The 25,471-nt window shown below is 33.1% G+C and overlaps 1 protein-coding gene across 2 annotated transcripts in view; it reads right to left on the reverse strand.

The window, feature by feature from the left end:
- NCAM2 (neural cell adhesion molecule 2) overlaps nucleotides 1-25,471 on the reverse strand; it is a 524,714-nt gene that overhangs the window by 67,834 nt on the left and 431,409 nt on the right. For both annotated transcript variants that reach the window (XM_044251090.1, XM_044251091.1), the window contains exon 12: nucleotides 20,759-20,932. In XM_044251090.1, coding sequence (XP_044107025.1) covers nucleotides 20,759-20,932 — 174 coding nt within the window. The remainder of the gene's footprint in view (nucleotides 1-20,758; nucleotides 20,933-25,471) is intronic.

The raw sequence follows: 25,471 nt of genomic DNA on the forward strand, positions 1-25,471 counted from the left end.
TTTTGTTCCCTAGCAATGAAAATAAGCCAAAAACCCCTTTTATTTCTTTTTCTTCTTTTTCTTCTTCCTCCTCCCCCCCTCCTTTTTCTTTTTCTTTTTTCTCTTCTTCTTCTTTTAAGATTTTATTTGTCAGTGAGAGAGCTCAAGCAGGAGCACAAAGAGGGGGAGGGGCAGGGAGAGGAAGAAGCAGGCCCCCTGCTGAGCAAGGAGCCCTGGGCAAGAATCATCCCAGGACTCTGGGATCAGGACCTGAGCTGAAGGCAGATGCTTATCGGACTGAGCCACCCAGGAGTACTTTCTTCTCCTTCCCCTCCTTCCTTCTTCTTACTTCTTTTTCTTCTCCTCCTCCTCCTCCTCCTCCTCCTTCTTCTTCTCCTGGAGAATAATCAGACTGTCTTCTGCAGGAGTTTGCGACAGGTTTAAAGAAAAGTGTATTTTATCCATAATGTAGACTGTTTTTTTGTACTTTCACTTCAGTTATTCCCCACATACATATGAAAGACTTGAGGGACTATGCCAGTGCACTGTCTTTAAATTTTAAGAAGTTTATGTAAACAATCACCTCAGTTCAGCTAGATTTTTATTTCCTTTTGAAAAGTAGAATATGCATTTTTGTACAGATTATATTGTGTTTCAAGATTCCATTAGTTGAAAAACGATATACTCTCATCTTTTCAAGAATGACTAAAAACTTCTATGAATCATAATTTATAACTTGCACGGATATATATTTTAAGATATACAACACTTAAGAATTGATTCTGTGTAATAGATGATCTATATTGATATGTGTTGATGAAAAGCAGGAAGAAAAATTAATCAAATAATTATGTGGTTTGTGTGGGGCTTTTACTCAAGAGTATGTTGATGGCATATTTTAAGACCACGGCTCATCACTTCTGAAATTCAAAATTATTTTTCCTTATTGTACTGCTTTTGTGTTCTTTTTCATCATGAGTATAAAGCATAAAAATAGACAATTTAACAAGTGAGTTTGAACTGACACGAGATTTTACACAAGAAGTGCATACTGTCTTTTGAAATCAAATGGCATCCTTTTGAAGTATATACTCTAGATAAAAACCTTGATTTAAAAACAGAACAGTTTCATCAAAGAATTTTTTTCCGCAAACAATTCATACTTCTTTCACTTCAAATCTATTTCTTAGCATATAAAATTATTCATCCAAGAAAAGTTCAAATGATATTTGTTCTCCGGATCCACTTAGTACATAAAATATGATAGATCTGTAATTATCAAACATCTCATTCTATAGTCTAAAACAATAAGTTTTTGTAAAATACGAACTCTCTTGATGATTAAATGTAAACAGAGTATTATTTTTCACTTCTAAATAGACTAATTTCTCAAAATGTCTGTGCTCACAAAACTTTTAATGCTACAAGCTTTTTGTAGCTTTCCGTTTTATTTAGGTTTTTTGGCAGGGGTTGTGAGCTTAAGTTAAGCTTTTGTAATTAAATGCCATGACCCCCCACACCGTGCCTATAGAAACTTTTAAGCTTTTTATAAACCTTAAATATAACCTCCTAATAACATACATTTTTTTTTCTGTTACTGATTATGCTCCCTACTTTTGTATTTGGAAGCTTTTATTGTTTTATCGTTTGGAAACGTTTTATTGTAAGAATCAGGTGAGCAGAAAACATATGCGCTTGCACACACACACACACACACACACACACACATATGGAGAGAGACAGAGAGAGAGTGAAAGAGAGTCTCCATCCCTCACAGAGCCTACACATTTTGAATGGGAAGTAAGAATTCAATAAAGAGTTTTTAAATAGTTATTTTTAAAAATATGCTAAATAAAACATCACTTTCAAAGAAACTGACCCAAAGTGGACACTGTTAAATCTATAGCTGGTATCCTTTATCACTTATTGACCTCACTCTTGTATTGCTGAACACTTAAAGCACATTTTATTTCTTCAAGAAAAACTTTTTGCTAGTGGGAAAAAAAATCCATAACTCAAATCTCATTTGATGGTATTTCATTTCATAGACTAGTACAGTTTGGTTGCATTCTACATTTTATAAATAAAAGGCAGCTCAGAAAGATCAACCAACCACTAAGTAGCAAAGCTTAGATTTAAACAAGATTCTGTCTTAGAGTTAAATCTTTTCATCTTCTCAAAGCTGTATCATAGCCTAGAAAACCAGAGTACAGAAAGGAATTAAAAAAAAAATCCTCATAAACCTAAATGTAGAAAGATGTATTCTTTTCCCAAAGACATTAATTACATATAAAACTAAAAATGATAAGCTAACAAAAATGGTAATACTGCCTATGACTTTTAAGATTTAATTTAAGCTATCAGAGAACACAATCTTTTAGAATAGTCTACTTATGTGTTTCTGGATTGTCATCAGAAAGCACAATATAAATGTATGTTGATAATCTTCATAAATTCCTAGCACCGTAAGATAAATACAACTCCGATTTTTTTTTTCTTTAGTTCACAGGAGCACGTTATAATAAAAGCAGAAATGCAATGATGAGAGATTCAAAGCAAAGTAGGCTCAGACTATCTGATCACTGAATTCTGATTCTGAGCCCTCTCACTGCACAAGAGAGACATTTCCCAGATGGTTCTGTTTATTATACATTTTAGCCAATTTTTTCTGTCTTACTTATTTTTAAAACAAATCAAACAGATTATTTCATATATCCCGCCCAAGGCCATATATCCTTAGCCATTTTTCCAAATAATGAGGAGTGAGCTGGTTTTGCTCTATTATTTATGTTCTCTATTATCTCAACACACCAAACAATACAGACAGCTTAGAGATTCCCTTAAAATATAAGATTCAGAACAAAGTGCAACTTGGGCAGTTTTTCCCCCTAGTTACTTTTTAAAAGTTTTCTTTCTCTAATTTAAAGGAAGTTATATACTATTTTTTAAAACTCATAATGGCACTTAAAATTTCACCTTAAAAAAAGTATGCTTTTCTGTAGTTAATTCAGACATCTCTACCAGTTCCCATCAGTTGCTTGATATTTTTCAATGAATCTCAGAACACAGAAACATTCTACTTTATCCAGATATTTTGGATTATGTATGATCCTTTCTTTATCTTGTTTAATACATATGTATTCCATTTTCCATCAAACTTTAAGTGTTTCAGGTAAATTATTGTGAATGCTTGCCATTCATATTTTACAGATATCATATACCAAAACAATTTGTGACAAAAAATTATGTGTAAATATTTTTAGTATTTTATGAAAATATATTTCTATACAGCTAGTTTTGAAGGTATCAAATTATTTGACTTAGAGAATTTTGAATTTTTTTGGAGAATTTAAATTATGAGGCAGATAATTATATGACCAAATATTCACATGTGTAATTCACTTATTTACAAACATTTCATATAAACGGAAGATGTTCATCTGAACAATTCCACTGGACTCCCTAATGAAAGCTTTTAAAATAGTCATCTGAATCTTGTATTTTAAAGTTGAAAGAATGAATGTCTATAAATTAAAGTGTCAGTGAACATGAAGAATTATAAATGGAAAGGGAGGATTCTAGGAAGGAAGTGGAGGAGGAAGCACCAAGAATCTTTTTTTCCCCCAAACAAAAATTGTACTGGCAGAATCTGCCTGCCTGATGTAAATATTCTGGAAACTTAGAGTTTATTAAAGGCTCGCAACTTCTAGGGGAGGATATAGATTGCAAATTGTGGTAAATTTTGGTCAATTTCAGCTGTTAGCTAGTAGCAGCTTCCCATTCCCACCCCAGCCAAGTAGAAGGCAGATGCACAAACATTCTTGCAGCAGCCTGCACTCAGCATGTAGGAGTCAGGGGGATAAAAAAGGACACTCTCTTCCAAATACCAGGGGTCTTGCTCTGATTTTTTTTTTTTAAGATTTTATTTATTTATTTGAGAGAGAGAGTGAGAGAGAGAGCATGAAAGGGGAGAGGGTCAGAGGGAGAATCAGACTTCCTGCTAAACAGGGAGCCTGATGCGGGACTGGATCCCAGAACTCCAGGATCATGACCTGAGCTGAAGGCAGTTGCTTAACCAGCTGAGCCACGCAGGCACCCTCTTGCTCTGATTTTGATTGCAGCTTTTGATCACAGAGATGCAGACAAGAAGATGGGCAGCCATTGTTGTTGTACCTTTCCTCACGGTTGCATGCCCTACCTCCTCTGGCAAAAGTGACTTCCTAAGGATTTAAAGAACTAGTACCCTAAGAAGACCTTAAGTTAACATGAGTCTAATCCTTGGCAAAGACATTGCCTACAACAACAATAATTTAAAAAGAAAAATAAACAAGAATAACAAGAGTTAATGCGGGGGAAGGGGGAGAACTAATTTCCAGAGTTATCATCATATTATTAAATTCAAATGTCCAGTTGTTAACACAAATATCACAAGGCATGCAAAGAAACAGGAAATTATGGTCCATTGAAGGAAAAATGTTTTAATCAACAGAAACCTTCCCTGAAAAATATCTCATGGTAGGTATTTAGAAAAAAGACTTGGAACAACCATCTTAAGATGATCAAAAAACTAAAAGAAGATGTGGACAAAGAAAACAAACAAACAAACAAAACAACAATTAAAAAAAAAGTATGGCTAAAATAAAGAGAAGGAATCTAAAAAGAATTCAAAAAGAAATTATAGAGCTTAAAAGTACAATAATTAAAATGGAAAATTTATTAGGAGGTTTCACAGGTAAATCTGAGTGAGCAGAAGAAAGAACCAATGAACCTAAAGATAGGACAGTGAAAACTCTTGAATCTAAACAGAAAGGAAAAAAAAAAAAAAAAAAGACGAGGAAGACTGAAGGAAAATGAGCAGAGCCTAAAGGACCAGTGGGACATGATTAAATGAGTCATAATCATACTGTGGGAGTCTCACAAGAAGAGTGTGAGAAAGAAACAAAGAGAATAATTGAAGAAATAATGCCTGAAAAGTTCAGCCAGAAATGTAAACATCCAAGAAGTTCAATGAATTTCACAGGAGCAGAACTCAAAAAGTCCAACACCAAGATATATTATAATCAAATTTTCAAAAGCTGAAGCTCAAGAGAGAATCTTGAAAGCAGCGAGAGAGAAGTAACTCATTATATATATGGCATCCTCAATAACATTAGGCAGTAACATTAGGCAATAACAAAAGGCAGAGGAATGGTTTATGCAAAGTGCTAAAGAATAACTGCGCTATGTTTGACAAAACTATTTGTCAAAAATGAGGAATAAATTTAGACATTCTGGACAAACAAAAAATGAGTACTTTGTTACTCTGCAAGAAAGCTCAAAAGGAGTCTTGCAGTGTAAAATAAAAGGACACTAGACAATGTCTCAGGGTCATATGAAGAAATAGAGATCTCAATAAAGGCCATTACACTGACAACTACAAAAGCTGGTACTACTGGAACAATGATTTGCAACTGTACTTGTGGTTTCCTACATGACTTTAGAGATTACATTGAAGAAAATTCTAAAACTAATATTATCATAACTTTAGTTTGTAACTCCAAATTTTTCTTTCTACAGTATTTAAGATATTAACACATTTAAAAGAATTATTGGTTCATGTTCTTAGGCATGTAATGCATAAAGATGTAATTTTTGATACCAACAACCAAAAAGGATGAGGATGAAGTTATAAAAGAGCAGAGTTTTTGTATATTACTGAAGCTAAGCTATTATAAATTCAAATTAAAGTATTATAACTTTAGGATGTTAAATGAAGTTCCCATGGTAACCAAAAAGAAAATAGCTATAGGATAGGCACAAAAACAAATGAGATGGGAATTTAAACATTTCACCACAAAAAATCTGACTAAATACAAAAGAAGACAGTAATGTAGAAAATAAAGGACAAAAATAAATCTGTAAAGCATAAAGGAAACAAGTAGCAGAATGACAGAAGTCCTCCCCTTATTGGTAATTACTTTAAATGTAAACGGATTAAACTCTCCAAACAAAAGACAGAGATTGGCAGAATGACTAGAATCATATTATCCAACTATACGCATCTTAGATCCAAAGACAAATAGATTGAATGTACAAGGATGGAAAAAGATTGTCCAATAGTAACCAGAAGAGACCAAGGCTGATTATACTAATATCAGAGAAAACAGACACTTTAAATCAAAAAGCATCTGAGCAGACAAAATGGAAATTACATTGATAGAAGTTTCAATACAGGAAGAAGATATAACAATTATAAACTAACACATGTTACTGATAGACCATCAAAATACATATGAAGGAAAAACTGACAGAAATGAACAGAGAATTAACTCAACAATAATATTTGGAGTCTTCAATACTCCACTCACAATAATGGACAGATAAATTAGAAGATAAGAAAGGAAACAGAGGACTTAAGCAACAAAATAAACCAACTAAATTTAGAATACTGTCCAAACAACTAGATTATTCTTAACTTCAAATAGGATATTTTCCAAGATAGACCATATATTAGGCCACAAATTAAATCTCAACAGACTTTAAAAGTTATATATAAAATAACTTTTCTAACCTTAGCAGTAGGATGTTAGAAATCATTAATAGAAGGGAAATTTTAAAAAATCACAAAATAATGAAAATTAAACATTGCATACTTAAATAAACCAACGAGTTAGAGAAGAAATCACAAGCGTAGTTAGAAAACACTTAGAGATGAATAAAAATGAAAACATCATGTATAAAAAACTAATGGGCCACAGCAAAAATGGGGCTCAGGAGGAATTCATATCTCCAAATGCTTACATTAAAAAACAAGTATGAAAAAATATACAACTTTATTATTAATCAAAAATACAAATTAAAAACTTAAAAAAAAAAAAAACAAGCAACATCTTGGGGTGCCTGGGTGGCTCAGTGGGTTAAAGCCTCTGCCTTCAGCTCAGGTCATGATCCCAGGGTCCTGGGATCGAGCCCCAGGTCGGGCTCTCTGCTCCTCGGGGAGCCTGCTTCCCCCTCTCTCTCTCTCTGCCTGCCTCTCTGCCTACTTGTGATTTCTGTCTCTCTGTCAAATAAATAAAATCTTTAAAAAAAAAAAAAGAAAAAAGAAACAAGCAACATCTCAAATCAGCACCTTAACTTTACAACTCAAAGAATTAGAAAAAGAAATGACTAAACTCCAAGTCAGCAGAGTTAAGAAAATAAGAACAATTAAGACAGATAAAAATGAAATAGAAAATAGAAAAATAATGAAGATAATCAATGATACCAAAAGTTGATTCTTCAAAAAAAGATCAGGTTTAAAAAAACATCAGCTACATAAGCTAAGACCAAACAAACAAACAAACAAACAAAAAACCTAAAATTACTAAAACCAGAAATTAACTGGAAACATTTCTACAAATGCTACATAACTAAAAAGGATTATGAGACTACCATGAACAATTGTATGCTGATCAATTGGATAACCTAGATGAAAAGAACAAATTTCTAGTTACACAAAACCTAGCTACACAAAGACTAAATTATAAAGTAACAGAAAATCTGAATAGACCTATAACTAATACAAAGATTGAAGCTGTATTCAAAAATCTCCTGACAAAGAAAAACCTTGGACTTAATAGCTTCTGATGAATTCTCATCAAACATTTAAAGAAAAACTAATACCAGGATGCCTGGGTGCCTCAGCTGGTAGTGTCCAACTCTTGATTTGGCTCAAGTCATGCTCTTAGGGTTCTGGGATTGAGCCCTGCATCAGGGTCATAGCTCAGCATGAAGCCTACTCCAGGATTTTCTCTCTCCTCTGTGCCTCCCCCACTCCTCTTTCTCACATACATAAATCTTAAACAAAAAGAAAAAGACAAACTAATACAATTTTTTCTCAAAAATTCCTTAAAGAAAAATGAAGAGGAAAAAACACTTCCTAACTCATTCTATGAAGCCAGCATTAACATGATACTGGATTGAGATAAAACACTACAAAAAGAGAAAGAAAGATAGAAAGAAAGAAAATCAGTATCCTTTATGAACAGTGATACAGAAATCCTCAATAACGTACTAGAATCCAAATTCAGTGGCATATTAAAAGGTTTGTAAACCATGACCAAGAAGAATTTATTCCTAAAAAGGATGTTTCACATACAAAAATTAAACAATGTAATACAACACAGTTATAGGATAAAGGGAAAATATATATATATCAATCATCCCAATTGATGAAAAAAAAGCATTTGACAAAATTTAATACCCTATGATGATAAACACACTAAAAAAAAACCCTAGGAATAAAAAGTAAATACTTCAACATAATAAAAGCCATATATCAAAAATTTCCAGTTAATCATACTTAATGGTGAAAGATTAAAATTTGTTTCCTCCAGAATCAGGAATCAAGGCAAGGATGCCAGCTTTTACCACTTCTATTTAACAAAGTACTGGAATTTCTAATCAAAGCAATTAGGCAAGAAAAAAATTTAAAAAGCATTTAAATTAGAAAGAAGTAAACTTATCTCTGTTCACAGATGATGTGATCTTATATGTAGGAAATTCTAAAAGTTCCACAAAAAACTTTCAGAACTAAAAAAATGAATTCAGTGTCATGAGAAGATACAAAGTCAACACTCTAGAATCAGTTGCATTTATGTACACTAACAATGAACAATCTAAAAAGGAAAATTCAGAAAACAATTCCATTTTGATGGCATAAAAAGTAATAAAATACTTAGAAATTAACTCAATGAAAGAAATTAAGATTTGCAGAACAGAAACTACAAAATATTTTTGCAAAAATTGTGGGAAAGAAGTTAAAAGAGATATTAATAAATGGAAATATATCCCATATCCATGTATTAGAATGTTTATTATTATTAAAAATGTCAATAGTACTCAAAGTCTTATAGATATAATATGTAGGATAAGCAACCCCACCAATAAATGAGGGGGTAAAATAATGCTCCCCTAGACAGGAGATCACATGTCTTGAACTCCAAATCCAAAGTTCATACTATGTGTGGCTGTGTCACAGAACTCAGTTGTGAGGATGAAGATCTCTAGTAAAACGATCTAAATTGAAGCAGTTTTACAGAGCTCACTAATTTTTCTATGATGTGATAAGTATCCTAACTGTCCACTGATATGCCCAATCTCCAGAACTGAATAGGAATGTTCTATGACCTAAGGAGTTCTTCTTTCTTTAATCTTAGGTGAGCTAGTACCAGGTTTTATGGAACAGCTTATTCTATAATATTAGCACCCAGAAAAGCTAGCAGAATCTTTTGAAAACTCCAAAGAAAGGGAAAAACAACCAACTTGCTTAGATGGTTCCATTTAATTTAGCCTGGACACAGTCATACTTCATGGAAGTTTGGAAAGAGTTAATAGCTATGTAATTTTATTTGAGTAAAAGCAAACCCAATAATTAAGTAATCCATTTATTCATCTCAGGTGATGTAGAAGATTCAAAGGTCCATACATTATGTTACACAGGCTCTCAGCTGTGCAATCAAGATGGATAAATGTCACTTGTGTCTTAATACTTACGTTATGAGGTGAGAAGCTGCCAAATACTAGTTAGTATAAGCAATATTTACTATAGAATTTCAAAGGAATGTAAAAATATTTCTACTAAAAAATAAACCCTTACCAAAAAGGTCAAATTTATATTGGACCTTGATGGATGGATAGACAGTATAACGTAAACTCAAGCGTGGCCATAAGAATGTAGAATGTGTGTATGCCACAGTGAGTGGACAGGCTTTGATGGGCTATGTATTTATTTAGTGTTTTTTTAATTTAATTTTTTTCAGTTTTCCAAGATTCATTGTTTATGCACCATACCCAGTGCTCCATGCAATACATGCCCTCCTTAATACCCATCACCAGGCTCACCCAACCCCCCACACTACTCCCCTCCAAAACCCTCAGTTTGTTTCTCAGAGTCCACAGTTGTTTCTCGTGCTTTGTCTCCCCCTCCAATTTCCCCCAACTCACTTCTCCTCCCCATCTCCCAATGTTTTCCATGTTATTCCTTATGCTCCACAAGTAAGTGAAACCATGTGATAATATTTAGTGATTTCTAGAAAGGGCAGTGAGAAAAATCAAAGCAGTACATTATTAGTGTAAAATGTTAATCAGACCTCCATATGTAGAAAAAAGAACGAACACAGGAAATGGCAAGAGTATGAAAAGTAAGAACATTGTCTGCATGGTCCATACATGATGTAAAAGAGTTGGGAACTAGAGTACTGTCAGTCTCTGAAACCATTTATGATCATGCCAGGCCATGATGGCCATCCTGCCTATATGATGGCATTACTGAAGAAGGCCTTAGAATCTTCCCAGTAACAGAAGAATCTTGAGCCACTTAGTACATAAAGGAAAAGCTATGTACTCCTTCTTAACTTTGAGAATATTTATATACTATAATACAGAAAATGCTGTTCATAATGATGAACTTTTTAATAATCAAAAAATCAAATAATGCTTATTTAGTAAAGTGAATTATTTTAGGCATGATTTAAAAAACTTTAGGGGTGTAAAATTTAAACATATCTTCTAAGATTTCCTATTAGTTAAATTCTGTACTAAAATAATTACAATGGTCACCCCACAGTGATTCTTCACTAGAATTAAGAAAAATTTATGAGTTACACTCAAGGAAAAATCATATTTATACTGAATATTAAAGTGTCCAAAAATGTGTATGTTTGAGCAGTGAGATGGACTCTTATTTTTTTTAAGTTTTTAGTAACCAATGAATACTTCTTTTTCCTGTGGATTAAATATCTATAAAACATTCATGAAATATTCATGTTTCTTTTCTCACTACTCACAAACATCTTATATAAATTAATTTCATTTCTTCATACCACTTATTTCTCTGATTTATAAAATTATATACATACAGAAGAGTTCATTAATTTTATTGAAAAAAAAATTTTTTTAAGATTTTTATTTATTTATTTGACAGAGAAAGATCACAAGTAGGCAGAGAGGCAGGCAGAGAGAGAGAGGAGGAAGCAGGCTCCCTGCTGAGCAGAGAGCCCGATGCGGGACTCGATCCCAGGACACCAAGATCACGACCTGAGCCGAAGGCAGCGGCTTAACCCACTGAGCCACCCAGGTGCCCCAATTTTATTGAAAATTTAAAAATCATTTGTATAGGAGCTCTTTTTCTCATTATAACAGAGACCAGGCTAAGTACAGAATTATGAATGAATTGGGGTCTTCATATTGGTATATGTGGGGAAGGTTCCAGCATAAAAGTAATTTTACATAAGGGTGGTATTTCACTCAATTTCTCTCTTAGCCTTGTTTTCTGTGTATTTCCCGTATGTTTTGATTTATGTAGTTTAAATTCAGTAAGATTGCTATTAAATATAAATTTCTGATTTAGCTCATTTTTTTTAATAGGCACAATGAAAACAGTCCAGGGTATTCTTGTTTTCATTTTTAACACACAGAATTCTACTTATTATATTCAAATTAGAACAAATTTCCTTTCACTAAAAATACAGAATTAACGTGGATTACTTTTATCTCCCTTTCTTTAAAATTCACAAGAGTTTATTACCCTTGTATTTAAAATAGATGATTTTTATAGTCAATTTCTCTTTAACCATGTGAAATATAGTCATTAAAATGATAACCATTTTTCTTCAGACACATTTATGTTGGAAATAGTGTAATTGTAGAAAATATTCTTTGTAGAGAATTTTTAAAAGCGCTAGAATATATTAAGAGTTTAAAATCTGCAGTAGTTTAGAGCTAATCTTAAATAATGATTACTTAAAATTGTTTCTAAAACAGTAAAACTGAGTAGTAAACTATTTGGTAATCCAGTATCACCCAGGCTACTGTAAATAACATGGATTAAAGAAACATTGGAATAAAAATCTTAAGTGTAATTTGAAATGATGTTATAATAACTTTTAGGTATTGGTAAACCACAGAAAAACTACAATCCTTCTACAGAAAAAACATTCCTACTATAACAGAAAAGAGTTATGTTTCATAGATTACTTAAAAAACAAACAAACTAATCCCAAAACCCTCTCAGACCCTTTCCATCACAGCCTGTAGCCAAAAAGTTTGTTGAGACCTGGTATGTTCTAGCATTGCACACCTGAAGTAACTATCATGTTCATGTCATTGGGCCACATGAACTCTTCACTCATTAATTAGAAAAGATGCCTGCCAATATATCACCAAACAAAAGAAAATTTATGATAATATGTGTTTCAAGAACACAGACAAAAACACACACAAAGGTAAAAGAAAAAAAAAAAAAACAAGGAAATTCCTTTTTATTGGTAAAAGGGACCATTGTGTCTGGTTGATGGACAGAAGAAGCAGAAGACAAAGATCTAAAAGGATGATCATGTCATTTGTCATGCAGGGACATCTTCTGAGGTGCATTTCCAAAAGAACAAAAGCAACAACAAAAAATTTTTTTAAAAGTTTTAAGTAACAAAGGCATATCAATTATTTCTTTCATTATTTTTAGTGGCAACATAACACAACATAGAAAATTTCTGATAAATTTCTGAAAGTGATGCATTTGAAGCAATACATTTGTGGACTTACTCTAACTTTAGTTGAGATATGATGCTCATTCTCATTATTTTCCTTCTGTATTTTAAATAATCACTAGCCTTCTTTTTAAGTAAGAACAAAAGCAAAAAGGTTTTAAATTCAATAATGATCCCAGAAAACATTTATAGGCAATGACTTCAATAAAGTGGTTCTAATGACAATGTTACTTTCTGAGTTACAGTTCATAACAAAAGAAGCCCAACTCTGTATATTTTCACTACTAAAATTAGTTAATAATTTAATGGAAATAAATCTGCTCTATTATGTTATTATTCACTCTGTTTATATAGCATTGTTTATATACAGTATGTTCCTCAATTACCACTGAAGAACCCAGAAGCTGTTGAATAATCTGAAATCTATTGCATGATTAGTGGGCTTTTGAACAAAAAAATTTTGAGTGAAAATAAAATAGCATGTTTTTCAATAAGGAGCTGGTTGTATTAAATTACCTTTTGGATTTTAACAGGTTCTTTTACACAATGTAAAAATATCTACCAATAGGCAGAGCTGCCTTATTGAATAATTTCCATAGGGTTCCACTTACATCATAGTCTATGTAAATATTTCTTGTGGTTGTATATTATACAATATATGCAAATTTACGCTGTGTGTATCCATATCCGATGGTCTTTGTTATCCTGGGTATTGTTGGGAAAACTGCCAAATTTTGGAGCTTCATCTATATTTAAAATTTCTACTTAATGTGCATGTGAAGCTAGTCAGTTTCCAAGAAAAATGAGAATATTTTTGCCCATAAGCTGCTCAACAGAACAGAAAGCTTAGATAATTATAGGTACTAATCATTAGTAACATTGATATGCTCATTTTTCTTGAAAGTGTAATTTTCAATACTATGTCATCAATATATAAACAAGTTAATTTAATATTGTCTGTTTTAAAAATTGAAAAAACTCACATATAAAAATATAATGTTACATCAGAAATTATAAAAATTTGTATATGAAGATAAGATGATAAAGAGAGGTAAACTAATTAGACTTACAGAAGTTTTAGAAAAGTCTCAATAATTTTAAGTCCAAAAGGATACAGAACTGGATGATCATCAAACATTTAAACAATTGCTCTCTCTTGCTCTTTCCTCAGATTTAAGAGAACATGAATTCCTCTCTCTCACCTCAACAGAAGATGGAAGGTCTATTATCTGGATAAGTAGGACCGAAAAAGTTTTGTACGTTGGAATTCTAAACATGAGGGAGCATGGAGTTGATTTGCTGGGCAAACTTTGTGGGAAGCATACGACACCATCTGACAGAAGCTACTTTTCCACAGTGCCTTGGTAGCCAGGTATGCCAATAATAACTGAACAGCCTCAAAATGATATCTTAAGATTGTTACTATTTCACAGATCTTTGTTGATGGGGAAGTTAGAAACCCATCTGATGTCAAGGGTTAAAAAACCCTGTCTTTGCACAGAGCTTAGGGGTGATTTTTTTCTTACTTTTAAATGCACATATTCAGGCAAGGATTACCAATACTTGGGGAATGTCTCCAATGTGAATAAGAACAAAACAAACAACAACAACAACAAAATAAGTCTAGGAAAAGAAAACCAAATCATGGAGCAAAAATAATTCTGAAAATGAAATGTCATTACAATTATCAGAGAGAGAAGAGAATATATTGCATACATGATTGAACAATTTTAAGAACAAGAGGTAAATGAAAAAATATAATTGTTAAAATTTTAGAGTAGAGTAAATGTAGAGACAATGAGGAAACACTCGAAACAGGAAGATTGAAAAACTGCTAACATTTGATCAAGAAATTCTAATACAAAGCAGTGGGAAAAAATTACAAAATAATTGTGCCAAAATCTGCCATACCTCTGAAGGGCATTAATGTCCAGTTTTAAAAGCTAAACAATTATCTGAGGCAAATAATGTAAAAGCACACTTTGTAGGCTGTATCAAGCCAGCTGCACTAAGAGAAAGAGCCTGTGGTTTGGGGTCGATGGGAAGATGGCAGAGCATGGAAGTGATTCCTAGGGAAAAACTAAAACATGGAGAAACGAGGTGCTGTAACACGCTGTTTGTACAGGGAAATTCCATGCATGTAATAAATAAGCTTTTCATTGTTGATGTGGAGCCTCCTCCTGAATCTATATAAATAATATTAAGCTCGTGATTTTGGAATATTCAGACCAGGAAGTTTCTTTATTCCAAGAGAGCTGCTGGCGCCATTGAAGTTAGGGCTACCCCTTTGAGACAAAGGAAGGTACTGGGAATTAGCATCTCTTTAGTTGCATCAAAATCCTTCTTTGTATTTGATCTATTAATCTTTATTCTATTCCAATTTAAGCTCCTATTTAAAATCAGTTTGTGGACCTTTCAGGCACAGGCATATGACTTATAAATTCAAACCTGTACTTCAAAACTGACTTGGAATAACTTCTTCACAAAGCTGAAAGTGGATTTCTCTACCATACAAGTTTGATTTTTTTTTTCCTTCAGATTTTAATTAAAATTGAACTAAAATTAAAACCTGGGTAAAAAGTTTGGCACTATATGTAATAATGAAGCACGTACATAACTTTAATCACAACATTTGCAAACTAAATGCTATAATGTTAAAATTACTATCTGCAGGTTAAAACATACACACTGCAATTGCATCCTGCAAAGCCATATTGAAGGTTTAGTGAAATTATGCAATGAAAGAACTGAAAGTCCAACTGTGAACTTATTTCCAAATTGTAGTCAGTTATTACATCCTTTGATTAGTAAAAATGGTGAGAATTTGAATAAGTTTCTAATGAATGTCCCATTTAGAAAATGCCACTATTTTCAAATAAAAATTATCTCCCTTATTTTCAAGAACAAAGAGAAATTCTACTATAACCTTAGGCCCAAATAAAGCACAGCATGTAATAATCTAGTTGAGATTGAAAGGACATCTATGTGTGATTCTAGCTGGCTAAACATTTTACAAATTAAAAGACATAGATTATGCTGTCTGAGAGAATTGTTCTATGCTCTGATAAAAAGAACTTGATATTTTAAAATGTTAATTTTTCATTTTTATTTTGAATACCAAAAAACGAGTAGCTGTTTTGCAAGATTATTATCTTCTCTTCATTTGTGCCCAATGAGGTATATAGAACATGCTTACAAAGTGTTAAATGATAGGATAATGAAAATGTCATATATCCCTCCCAATCAAAAAGTCTTGCTACACCTGTGATACGTATTTTTCACTCAAAATTAAATGTCAGAATGACTCACATTCGAAGTTTGAATAGTTCAGGTTGTTGATATCAGATTTGTTCACAACTCTCCTCATTTCAAATTTAGTTTTGTATCACATCAGTGATTGGGATGATCAGTAAGACTTCAGCTAAACCTTGAAGAAGATAATAACTGGTCTAGATTGCAAATGCACCCTAAACCTAGGGCCAGGTGCAGAGTGAGCAGGTGAAATTCACAGGAAATTAATTAATGAGTTATTTAGGATCAGAATCTACTAATAGAAATTTTTTTTTTTTTTTGCTAAAATTTTCTTGCTTATGCCACCACAATCAAGCAAGAACAGATATTTACTTCTAGGTAGAAGTAGATATATGAATAGTATACAATGCATTATAGATTTTACGAGCCAAGAAAAATAAATGAATATCAACTGAACTTACGTAAATTAAAATAAACAAATAAAACCATGTCGAGGGTAAGAAGTCACAGCTGAAATATTCACAACCACGACAACTTTTTCACAGATAAACCTAAATCTGTCTTCTAACAAATGCCTTAAAGCCAACGAGTACAGCTATGCTTACAAAACTCAAACTTTAAGATGAATTATCAATTCAAACTATAAAACAAAGGCACAAAAAAAGCATTTCTTCACCATTCAAAACTATGTATGTGCTTTAAGAGATGCCTTCAGAATTTCAATACGATTACCTACACAATCAAAAAATCAAGTCTTTTAAATATGCTAACAATTATACACACCGTTTCTAAAAATCTTTTTAACTGCACATATAATCTCATAGGAAAGGAAGGCTAACTCTGAAATATGAAAAAATGATGTGAATGGGGAGACCTGAAGCTAGAGGAGCAATTATGAAATTGCTTTTCTATCAGTTATTGCAGTCTTGTGGAAAACCTTGCTGATACTCAAATAGCTGAGAGCTTTTGCACAGATCTGTAATATAGAAGATTGGGTTTGAATGTCCTCACTGGGGAAAGAAGAAAGAGGGAGATGTGAGACTTGTACCCCTTCATGGACCCAGGAATGCCAAAGTCCTTAGAAGAAAGTAAAACCGTGGGTTAGAAAAATTTTGTTTGGCTTGGCCTTGAGCCAAATCCCAATTCAGCAAAAGGGGGTTGGATAAAAACTTCTTGAAAATTAGTACCTATAAACCGGCTCTCATAGCACAGAAAATCTCAAATGAAGAAATTAATTTAAGGTGCTCTGGTGCTTCCACCTTTGGAAAGTTCCAGGGCAACTACCTGAAGCAAAAGATTATCTTTTGTGGAAGAAGCCCCCAAACCCCAGGCTTTGCATGATCCTAGAAAATAAGATTAACAAACTATGGGATCACAATTAAATCATAAAATATACTACTAAACAGACCACCATAAGTGAGATACTGCTGAAACATACAATGAACAAACATAGCTTATATACATTAAAACCATGATCATTTAAATCTTGATAGAGTTTTAATGGGAGATATAAGTGAATTATGAATTAGTGAACTAGTAGAACAAAAATAACATGGCAAAGGAATGAAACAAAAAAATCTAGGGAAAGAGATATGATAGTCTAATATCTCGAATAACAAATGTAGCATGTAACTTGGATTAATAGAATAAATGTATAGAGATAATGAGGGAAGAAATAATATTCATATTCAAGATATCCAAGTTAATGATAACATTTTCCAGAATTGATGAAAGAGATGGATCTTTAGATTGAGGAATACCAAGAACCTCAAACAGAACAAATGATATCACAAAAACCAGCTTAAGAAAAAACTCAAAATATTTACAAAGAAAGGACAACTTCCAGCAGACTTTAAAATAACAAGGGAAGACAGTAGAGGGTAAAATATTCTCTTTAGATCACCAAAGGAAAGTAATGATCAAGCTGGAATTATATACTCAGCTAAACTATTATTTGAGAATAAAGTCAAACTAAAAAAAACATTTTTAAGATACTTTTCTTTAAAGAAATTAATGAAAGCTATGGCTCTCCCTTCCAGAATATGTACAGATAATTATAAAGTTGAAGACAATTTTTAATATTTTCACTATTGTTAAACTTGCCCTCTGCTCCAAATCATTGAACTTTCACCCTTAAATCAAGCTGCATTAGACAGCTGTGTACTAGGCCCACATTCTTTAGATCTTTTGTAATAATTTTTACTAAACTGTTCTTATATCTTTGTATTGCATTGAAGCACTATGTTTTCATTGAAGGAACTATGTAATTATTTCTCTATCAATTATAATCCTTTTGAAACCATCAATGACTACATCACATAATCACAACTCATATGTACACAATGTCTATCATATATATTCTGGACCCTGTCAACCATACATATATGGGGTGGAGTGAAGAAACATGTTTAAAATGCCCAACTTGGGGCGCCTGGGTTGGCTCAGTGGTTTAAGCCTCTGCCTTCGGCTCAGGTCGTGATCTCAGGGTCCTGGGATCGAGCCCCATGTCGGGCTCTCTGCTCAGCAGGGAGCCTGCTTCCCCCTTCTCTCTCTCTGCCTGCCTCTCTGCCTACTTGTGATCTCTATCAAATAAATAATCTATAAAAAAAATCATTTAAAATGTCCAACTTTAGCCATTCTTACTGACAGGTTGTCCTTCTTTCCTTTTTCTCTCTCTCCCCATTCCTGTCCCTTCCTTCCTGCTTTCTTCTTCTCTAAAAAGAAACTTTTAAATAATAGTGATATTTCAACTTTCTAATTCATATTTAACTTGGTCAGGCAAATTATTCCCTAAATTCCCTATATAACTCCTTCCACTAGCTATCTAAAATGTATTGCCAACAAACACAAACATACACACATTACACATTATATATATTTTAATATTATAAAAATTATTTATATATAAATATATTTAAAATTGTATAACATACTTTCAAATTTTAAACACACACTTATGTGTGTGTATACACACACACACATATACATATATATTTATAAAATGGGTCATATTCATACTTTACAAGGCAGTAATTTTTGTTCCACTTTCTCAACTCTTAACTGAATAGAGGGAAAAAAGGTGCATAGCAGTCGACAGAAAGGTTTTGGAATCAGATTTCCTGTTAGGTTTTGAATTTTAGCTCTATTATTTACCCATATTTACCCATATTTCCTTTCAGATAAGAAGCTAAACTTTATAGTCTCAGTTTTCTCCTTTATATAGTTAGTCCTCAGCTTTATCCTCTATAAAATAGAAGATATTGATAATACCAAATTCTTTAGTTTGTGCTCAAAATCTATTGATTTATTTTCAGTTCTTAACACGGCGACTAAAATAAAATAAATATTTATGAACTATGAACTGATTTGTGTTCTTTCTTATATATAAGTTTTATAAACATAGAAATCTGCTTCTGAAGCATGGATTCCTGGAGTCACAAAGCAGGTTTTGGAAACATGAACAACTCCATCAGATCAAGGCAATTATAAATCCGTAATTGTGTTGTAGCTTTGTAAGAAGTCTTGGGACAATCTTTTAAACTTCTTCACCAGGGTGGAGGGGTGAGGTGTGGCAATATTATTCTGCCAAGTTTAATTTATCTAATATTCAGTTTTAACATTACTTTCCTTCATGGTTGTGCAAAGCACACACTTGGAATGTTCTGTAGTGTCCGAAATAATTCATTTGTCTTTCTGTCTCTCATCTTTCACGTCTCTTGTTTACTCTTTTAAAAAAATAGTGTTCTTGAATCTAAGATAATGGCTTCTTCACTAAAGTCTCAGAACTCATTTGCTCATTCTTTTGGGGTACTGTCTTCTCTCCTGAACCACATAGCATTTGCACAAAAAAAAGTATGTATCCAAATCCTGTCATCATTAAACAAACAAACAACAACAACAAAACCCAAAAAACAAAAACAAACAAACAAAAAAAAACACAAAATACGGTAAGAGCTGACATGTCTGGGGGGTATTATCTGAAGCGTGTAGTAAATGACTATGACAGATTAATGAATATTTCTGGCACTTCTATCAAAAACCTGTAGTTACTCTCAGTAAAAATGGAACTAGGGGGTGTTGACACAGGTGAAACTAGAATGATTTTATCTGTTCTGTCTCTGCTGTCCACTAGGACAGTTTTTCACAGGAGGGCTCGTGCTTTTCTTTAGAACAGCTCATGCCTTTTACAGAGCCCTTATACCAGGCATGTTAGGATCAAGCCAGAGCCAGCACCAGCAGAGGGGGGACACTACAGAACAATAGTTTCCTCACTATTTTCTTTACTGTCCTTTTGAACTATGCAATATAGTTCTATATTCCAACAAACAGAGTCTCCCTCTTGTAATTAATTGTCATTTCCTACTTTAGCTTCTTCCTATAATGGGAAAACAAATCACATTTTCACAATGATGAAATTCTGTATGTGAAAAGAAGTGCTGTAAATTGTTTTAACTTCTTAGAATTAGCTTATTCCATTACTTGAAAGACCATAATTTGTAGGAAAACTTGAGTTTTCAAAACACAATTTTGAAATAAATTTTAGTAAACAGGTAATTTTTATAGATGGTTTCATATATATATATATATATATATATATATATATATATAAGATTTTTACATTTTACATTTTTGTACTTCTACCTTTTACAACATGACTTTTCTACTTATGGAAGACATCTTACAAATAAATTAAAAAACAAAACACATTTCAGACTATCCGGCCATCAAATCTATCATGTCAGCATTTGTTTCTCCACCACCAAAATTCTACATACTAAATTTTCTCTCCAAAAATCGAACTTTGGGGAGTTTGTTAAACTCCCCTATCTTTATTAAAGATGAAAACCTTTCCACTCTGTATTAAAATTATTCCTAAGAAGAAAAGGGCAGTGGAAATGTCTTCCCAACTCCACTTTATTAAAAGAAAAAGAAAGTCCACATTGAAGAAAAACGAAAACCCCATCACACAAGAACACTGAAGGTCAGCTTGAATTAACCGACAAACTTTGAAATCACTGACTCACTTTGAACTCCATGGGAGCGTACTATTTTCCAGGTTTCTGATGCCACTTCTTTGACATCCACTTGATAGTGATGAATAGGCACACCTCCATGGGAGTCCGGCTTGTTGAAAGAAACCTTGGCTGTGGTCTGTGACAGCTCTATAATCTTCACTCCATAGGGACTGGATGGCACATCTACAGGAAAGCAAAAACAAAGGAAATATAAGGCAGGTAATATGGGCAGCCATTGTTAAGGCTTAATGGTATGCTGACAATTAGAAATAAAGGAAAATTGCTCCCTATGTCACTTAATATATTTGAATTAGATAGCTTGCATAAACTGCTGAATGATGTTTTCAAATTGCAAGAAAGTATACATTAGTCAATCTTTATAGAAAATGAAGAGTAAAATCTTTGTAAATAAATTCCATTGATGGAGGCATTAATTTTACTTCTGCCTTTTCTATACAATATGGGGATTTTATTTGCATTCAAGGAAAACAAGCTCCCCTGTGTATGTGTGTGTGTGTACATGTGTGTGTAAGAGAAAGAAAAAGAAAGGGACAGAGACTGAAGGTACAATTAAAAAACAACATAAGAAGAGGGGTCCCTGGGTGGCTCAGTGGGTTAAAGCCTCTGCCTTCAGCTCAGGTCATGATCAAAGGGTCCTAGGATCAAGCCCCATCCTAGGATCAAGCTCCATATTGGGCTCTCTGCTCAGCAAGAAACCTGCTTCCTCCTCTCTGCCTGCCTCTCTGCCTACTTGTGATCTCTGTCTATCAAACAAAGAAATAAATTCTTTATTAAAAAATATAAGAAGAAACAAAGACTTTATTGAATCATCAGTACAAAAATCTTGTGAAGATGTGAGATTTATTTTTTTGTTCATTAAAATTATAATAACAATTTGGGGGAAAGTGTCAAGTTTAGAGTAAGTGTCCTTATGAACTAAATAAAACTGTAAACTTCCTGTTCTAGTTTTGCTTATGTATTATTTAAGTAAAATAAACCTTTATGTGAAACCCTTATATTTTAAAAATCAGCTAGAAAGTCTGTCTTGCGTGTTTTTGTGTCCATCCATTACGTTATTTCAAGCTCAATAATGTATCCTGTTTGTTTTTTCCAGTATACAAAACTTTATAAATAATTATCAAAAATGCTAATGAGGCAAGAGGAGAAAATAAGAGAGAAAAAAGTCTCACGAGGAAATTAATGAAACTTCTACTCCAGAAACATAAAAAATTAGAGGTATGTTAAACACTGAAGTGTTCTCTATCTCTCAGTTTCTTTTTATCCTCTCCCCCCCCCTTTTTTTTAAAGTAATCTCTACATCCAACCTTGGTCTTGAACTCACGACACACTATGAAGAGTCACGTACGTACTCTAGTGACTGAGTCGGCCAGCTGCCCCTCTTCTCTTTCTTTTCAGTATTATATTTGAAACAATCATAAAGTTGGAAATTTACATATGGTTTACTTAAAATATATACTTATATTATAAAAATATATAAGTAAGGGGTGCTTGGTTAGTGCAGTCTGTTAAGCATATGGCCCATGTTTTCAGGTCAGGCGGTGATCTCAGGGTCCTGAGATTGAGCTCTGTTCCAGGCTCTGCAATCAGCGTAAGCTACTTAAGACTCTCTCTCCCTTTACCCTCCTCTTGCTCCCTCTCTCTAAAATAAATAAGTAAATCTTTAAAATGCATATATTATATATATATATATATATATATATATACATATATATACACACATACACACACAATCTCTGAAATTAATTTTATTAAAAAAAAAACCAAAAAACACAAAACAAACAAACAAAAAAAAACCTTGAGGACACCTGGGTGGCTCAGTCAGTGAAACACCTGCTTTCAGCTCAAGTGGTGATCCCAGGGCTCTGGGATCGAGTCCTGCATGGGACTCCCTGTTCAGCAGGGAGCCTGCTTCTCCTTCTCTCCACTCATGCTCTCTGTCACTATCTCTGTCTCTCTCAAATAAATAAATAAAATCTTAAAAAAAGAAAAGAAAAGAAAAAACTTGATTGAAAATAACACAGTCAATGTAAATTCCTGTTCTGACACAATCAAACATTCATATAAAAATCTTTAATGACTGTCAAAAGCCAAGTGTGCCTCATTTGCTAGACTTGAAAGAGAGCACTGTAGATCACATAAAAATATGCCTTATAAATGGTACTGGGAAAGAACCAGGAAGGCAGTTTTATGGCCTTTTAGATATGAATATTGTAGAGAAATGCAACAGTGTACATTTCAGCTTTAATTAGTAACTGTAAATTATTTGGATATCCTATTAAGTGCATTATGGAATAACTTTAAGATTTGGAGATTAATGTGAAGAATATTGATGTAACCCAAAATCATATTGCTATTAAAATCTTACCTGGAAATAAAAATTACAAATGACCTAAAAAATCAATGAAAGATGCCATATATAAACATTACCATAGTTTCATGTTTCTTTAATCCCCAGGTTATGACTGTAAATTCTTTTAATCTGTAGGTTTGACCTAAAGTTTGCAGAAACAAAACAAAACATACACCAACTTCATGTTTGGTTATAACAGAACTGCCAATTCTTCACTTAATGCCTGTTTATGCTCTACTGTGAGCCAGGTCTAAACTGGACATCACAGCAATTATAATCTTCAGTTTAAGGATACATTTGAAAAGGAAAGGTGCTAAGTACTGAGGGGGGAAGGGAGAGATGTGATACATCCTGGACTCCACCTTTGACCACACATTCAGATTGGACATGGTTCTTGGTTCTTACTCTGATCACAGAGGTAAGTATCAATAGCTAACCTGTGCCCTTGACATGATACAACTACGGAGAAATAAGCAGCTTTTTTTTCTTAGCACAAAGGAACCATTACTAAAACTCGAGCCAGAGGGTATGTTTTTCTAGCCAGATTGTCTATTTTCCGATGGCCTGACTCTTACCTGGTTTTTCATTTGCATTTATTTTTTGCTGGTCTCTTCTTTCTGCTACTGACTAAAAGGAAAACCATGCTTATGACTTGCAGTTCTCATATATCCCTAAATACTTTTATTTCTTTTACCTCCTGATTTTAGATTTCCAACCACTTACGACCAATGTATTCCACACTTACACATATGTATGCATACATATATGCAACGTTAAGAAAAGTGACTAGACTCTACTCAGTCCCCAGGAAATAGATGATGAATTGAACATTTCGGTTATTAAAAATAGTATACAAAGGTACAAAACCTATTCAAGTGGAAAGGGTCTAATAAGCCTAGAACCAATATCCCTGACTCATCTCTCCACTCTCAATTGTTTTATAATCATGTTCATCCTCAAGTCTATCTCTTCGATACATCATAAGTCACAAAGTTATTTTCATCATTCCCACATCATAATTCTTGTGTTCTACTCTTCCTTACTGTTTCCACTTCTAAGTCCAAATCTCATCTGCTTCCACCTGCAATGCCATTAGCGGCTCTTGGCTTCCTTTGCTATTGGACATCCCACCAAATTTCAATCCATACGGCATGTAAATGCAAAATCAATCTTTCTAAAGCACCACTCTAATCACGTCACTTCCCTGGGTAGTGTATTCAGAGCTTCCTCCTCTTGATAACATCAGGCTTGGGCTTTTCAGCCTGGCTTTCAATATCCTGAATTATCTGACCTCACTGAGTCTATGCAAACAGAGAATCATGTTGTCAAAGACTATCAAACATGGTCCTAGGTTTACAATGGGCCTTGCGGATATCTAATTCCATAACAATCACTGTTAGTATATTTTTCTAAACTACTTCCTAGCACCTTCCATCTCAATAATTAATGAATGCCACCCAATACAGAATGAATAAAATTATTGTACAAACATGTGTTTCTTTATTCTTTCTTTTCACCTCTACTAGAACCAGCAAAAAGTTAGATGAAGAGCTTGGATATATATCATCAGAATCTATGCATCCAAAGTCTGTCCTTGCTACATTTTTGAACTGCAATCTTAGAAAAATCCTTTGTTTTTCATCAATATTTTTCTTTCTAAAGTGGAAATTATAATGATACCCACTGCTAAGGTTGCCATAAGGATTAAGTAATGCAGTATACAAAACAGACCTGAGATGTACTTAGCAAATATTGTCACTGTCATTTTGTTATCCTTCCCTGATAACCATATCCCTTCTGTTGCATTATTGCATATCCACAATATCAATATTTTATTTTTTAATTGAGGTATTATTTATTTATGACATATTTACAGACTTACAGAATTGTTTTTTTTTTCCAATTTATTTTATTTCTTTTCAGTGTTAGACACACAGAATTGTTTTTATCCAATACATCATCCTGCATAGAACCTTAAGAAAGAACAACATATTCTAGGAGTAAAAATCTGTGTCTTAAGAATTTATGCATAACCCAACATCTTTTGGACACCATCAGTTTGGCTTCAGAGAACACAAACACCTGCTTAGAATATTTTGAAGCCAAGGAACAAAGTAAATTCAATAATATAAAATAACTGATTTGACCTTGAGTGTAATATTTTAATTAAATGGAAGGTAAGAGATATAATAATATTGAGGTTCAGCTTAGAGATGTGAATGGTGTATGATACCAAAGAACTGGGGCTGTGATCTAGGAGCAGGATGAAAACAATCTTTAGCAGACTGTTGTAGGAATTGCAGTATGCAGTTAAATTAAATACATTAGTTATTCGTTTCCTCATTAAAAAA

This window comes from Neovison vison, chromosome 6 (assembly GCF_020171115.1).
Source record: "Neovison vison isolate M4711 chromosome 6, ASM_NN_V1, whole genome shotgun sequence".
Classification (NCBI taxonomy): Eukaryota; Metazoa; Chordata; class Mammalia; order Carnivora; family Mustelidae; genus Neogale; species Neogale vison.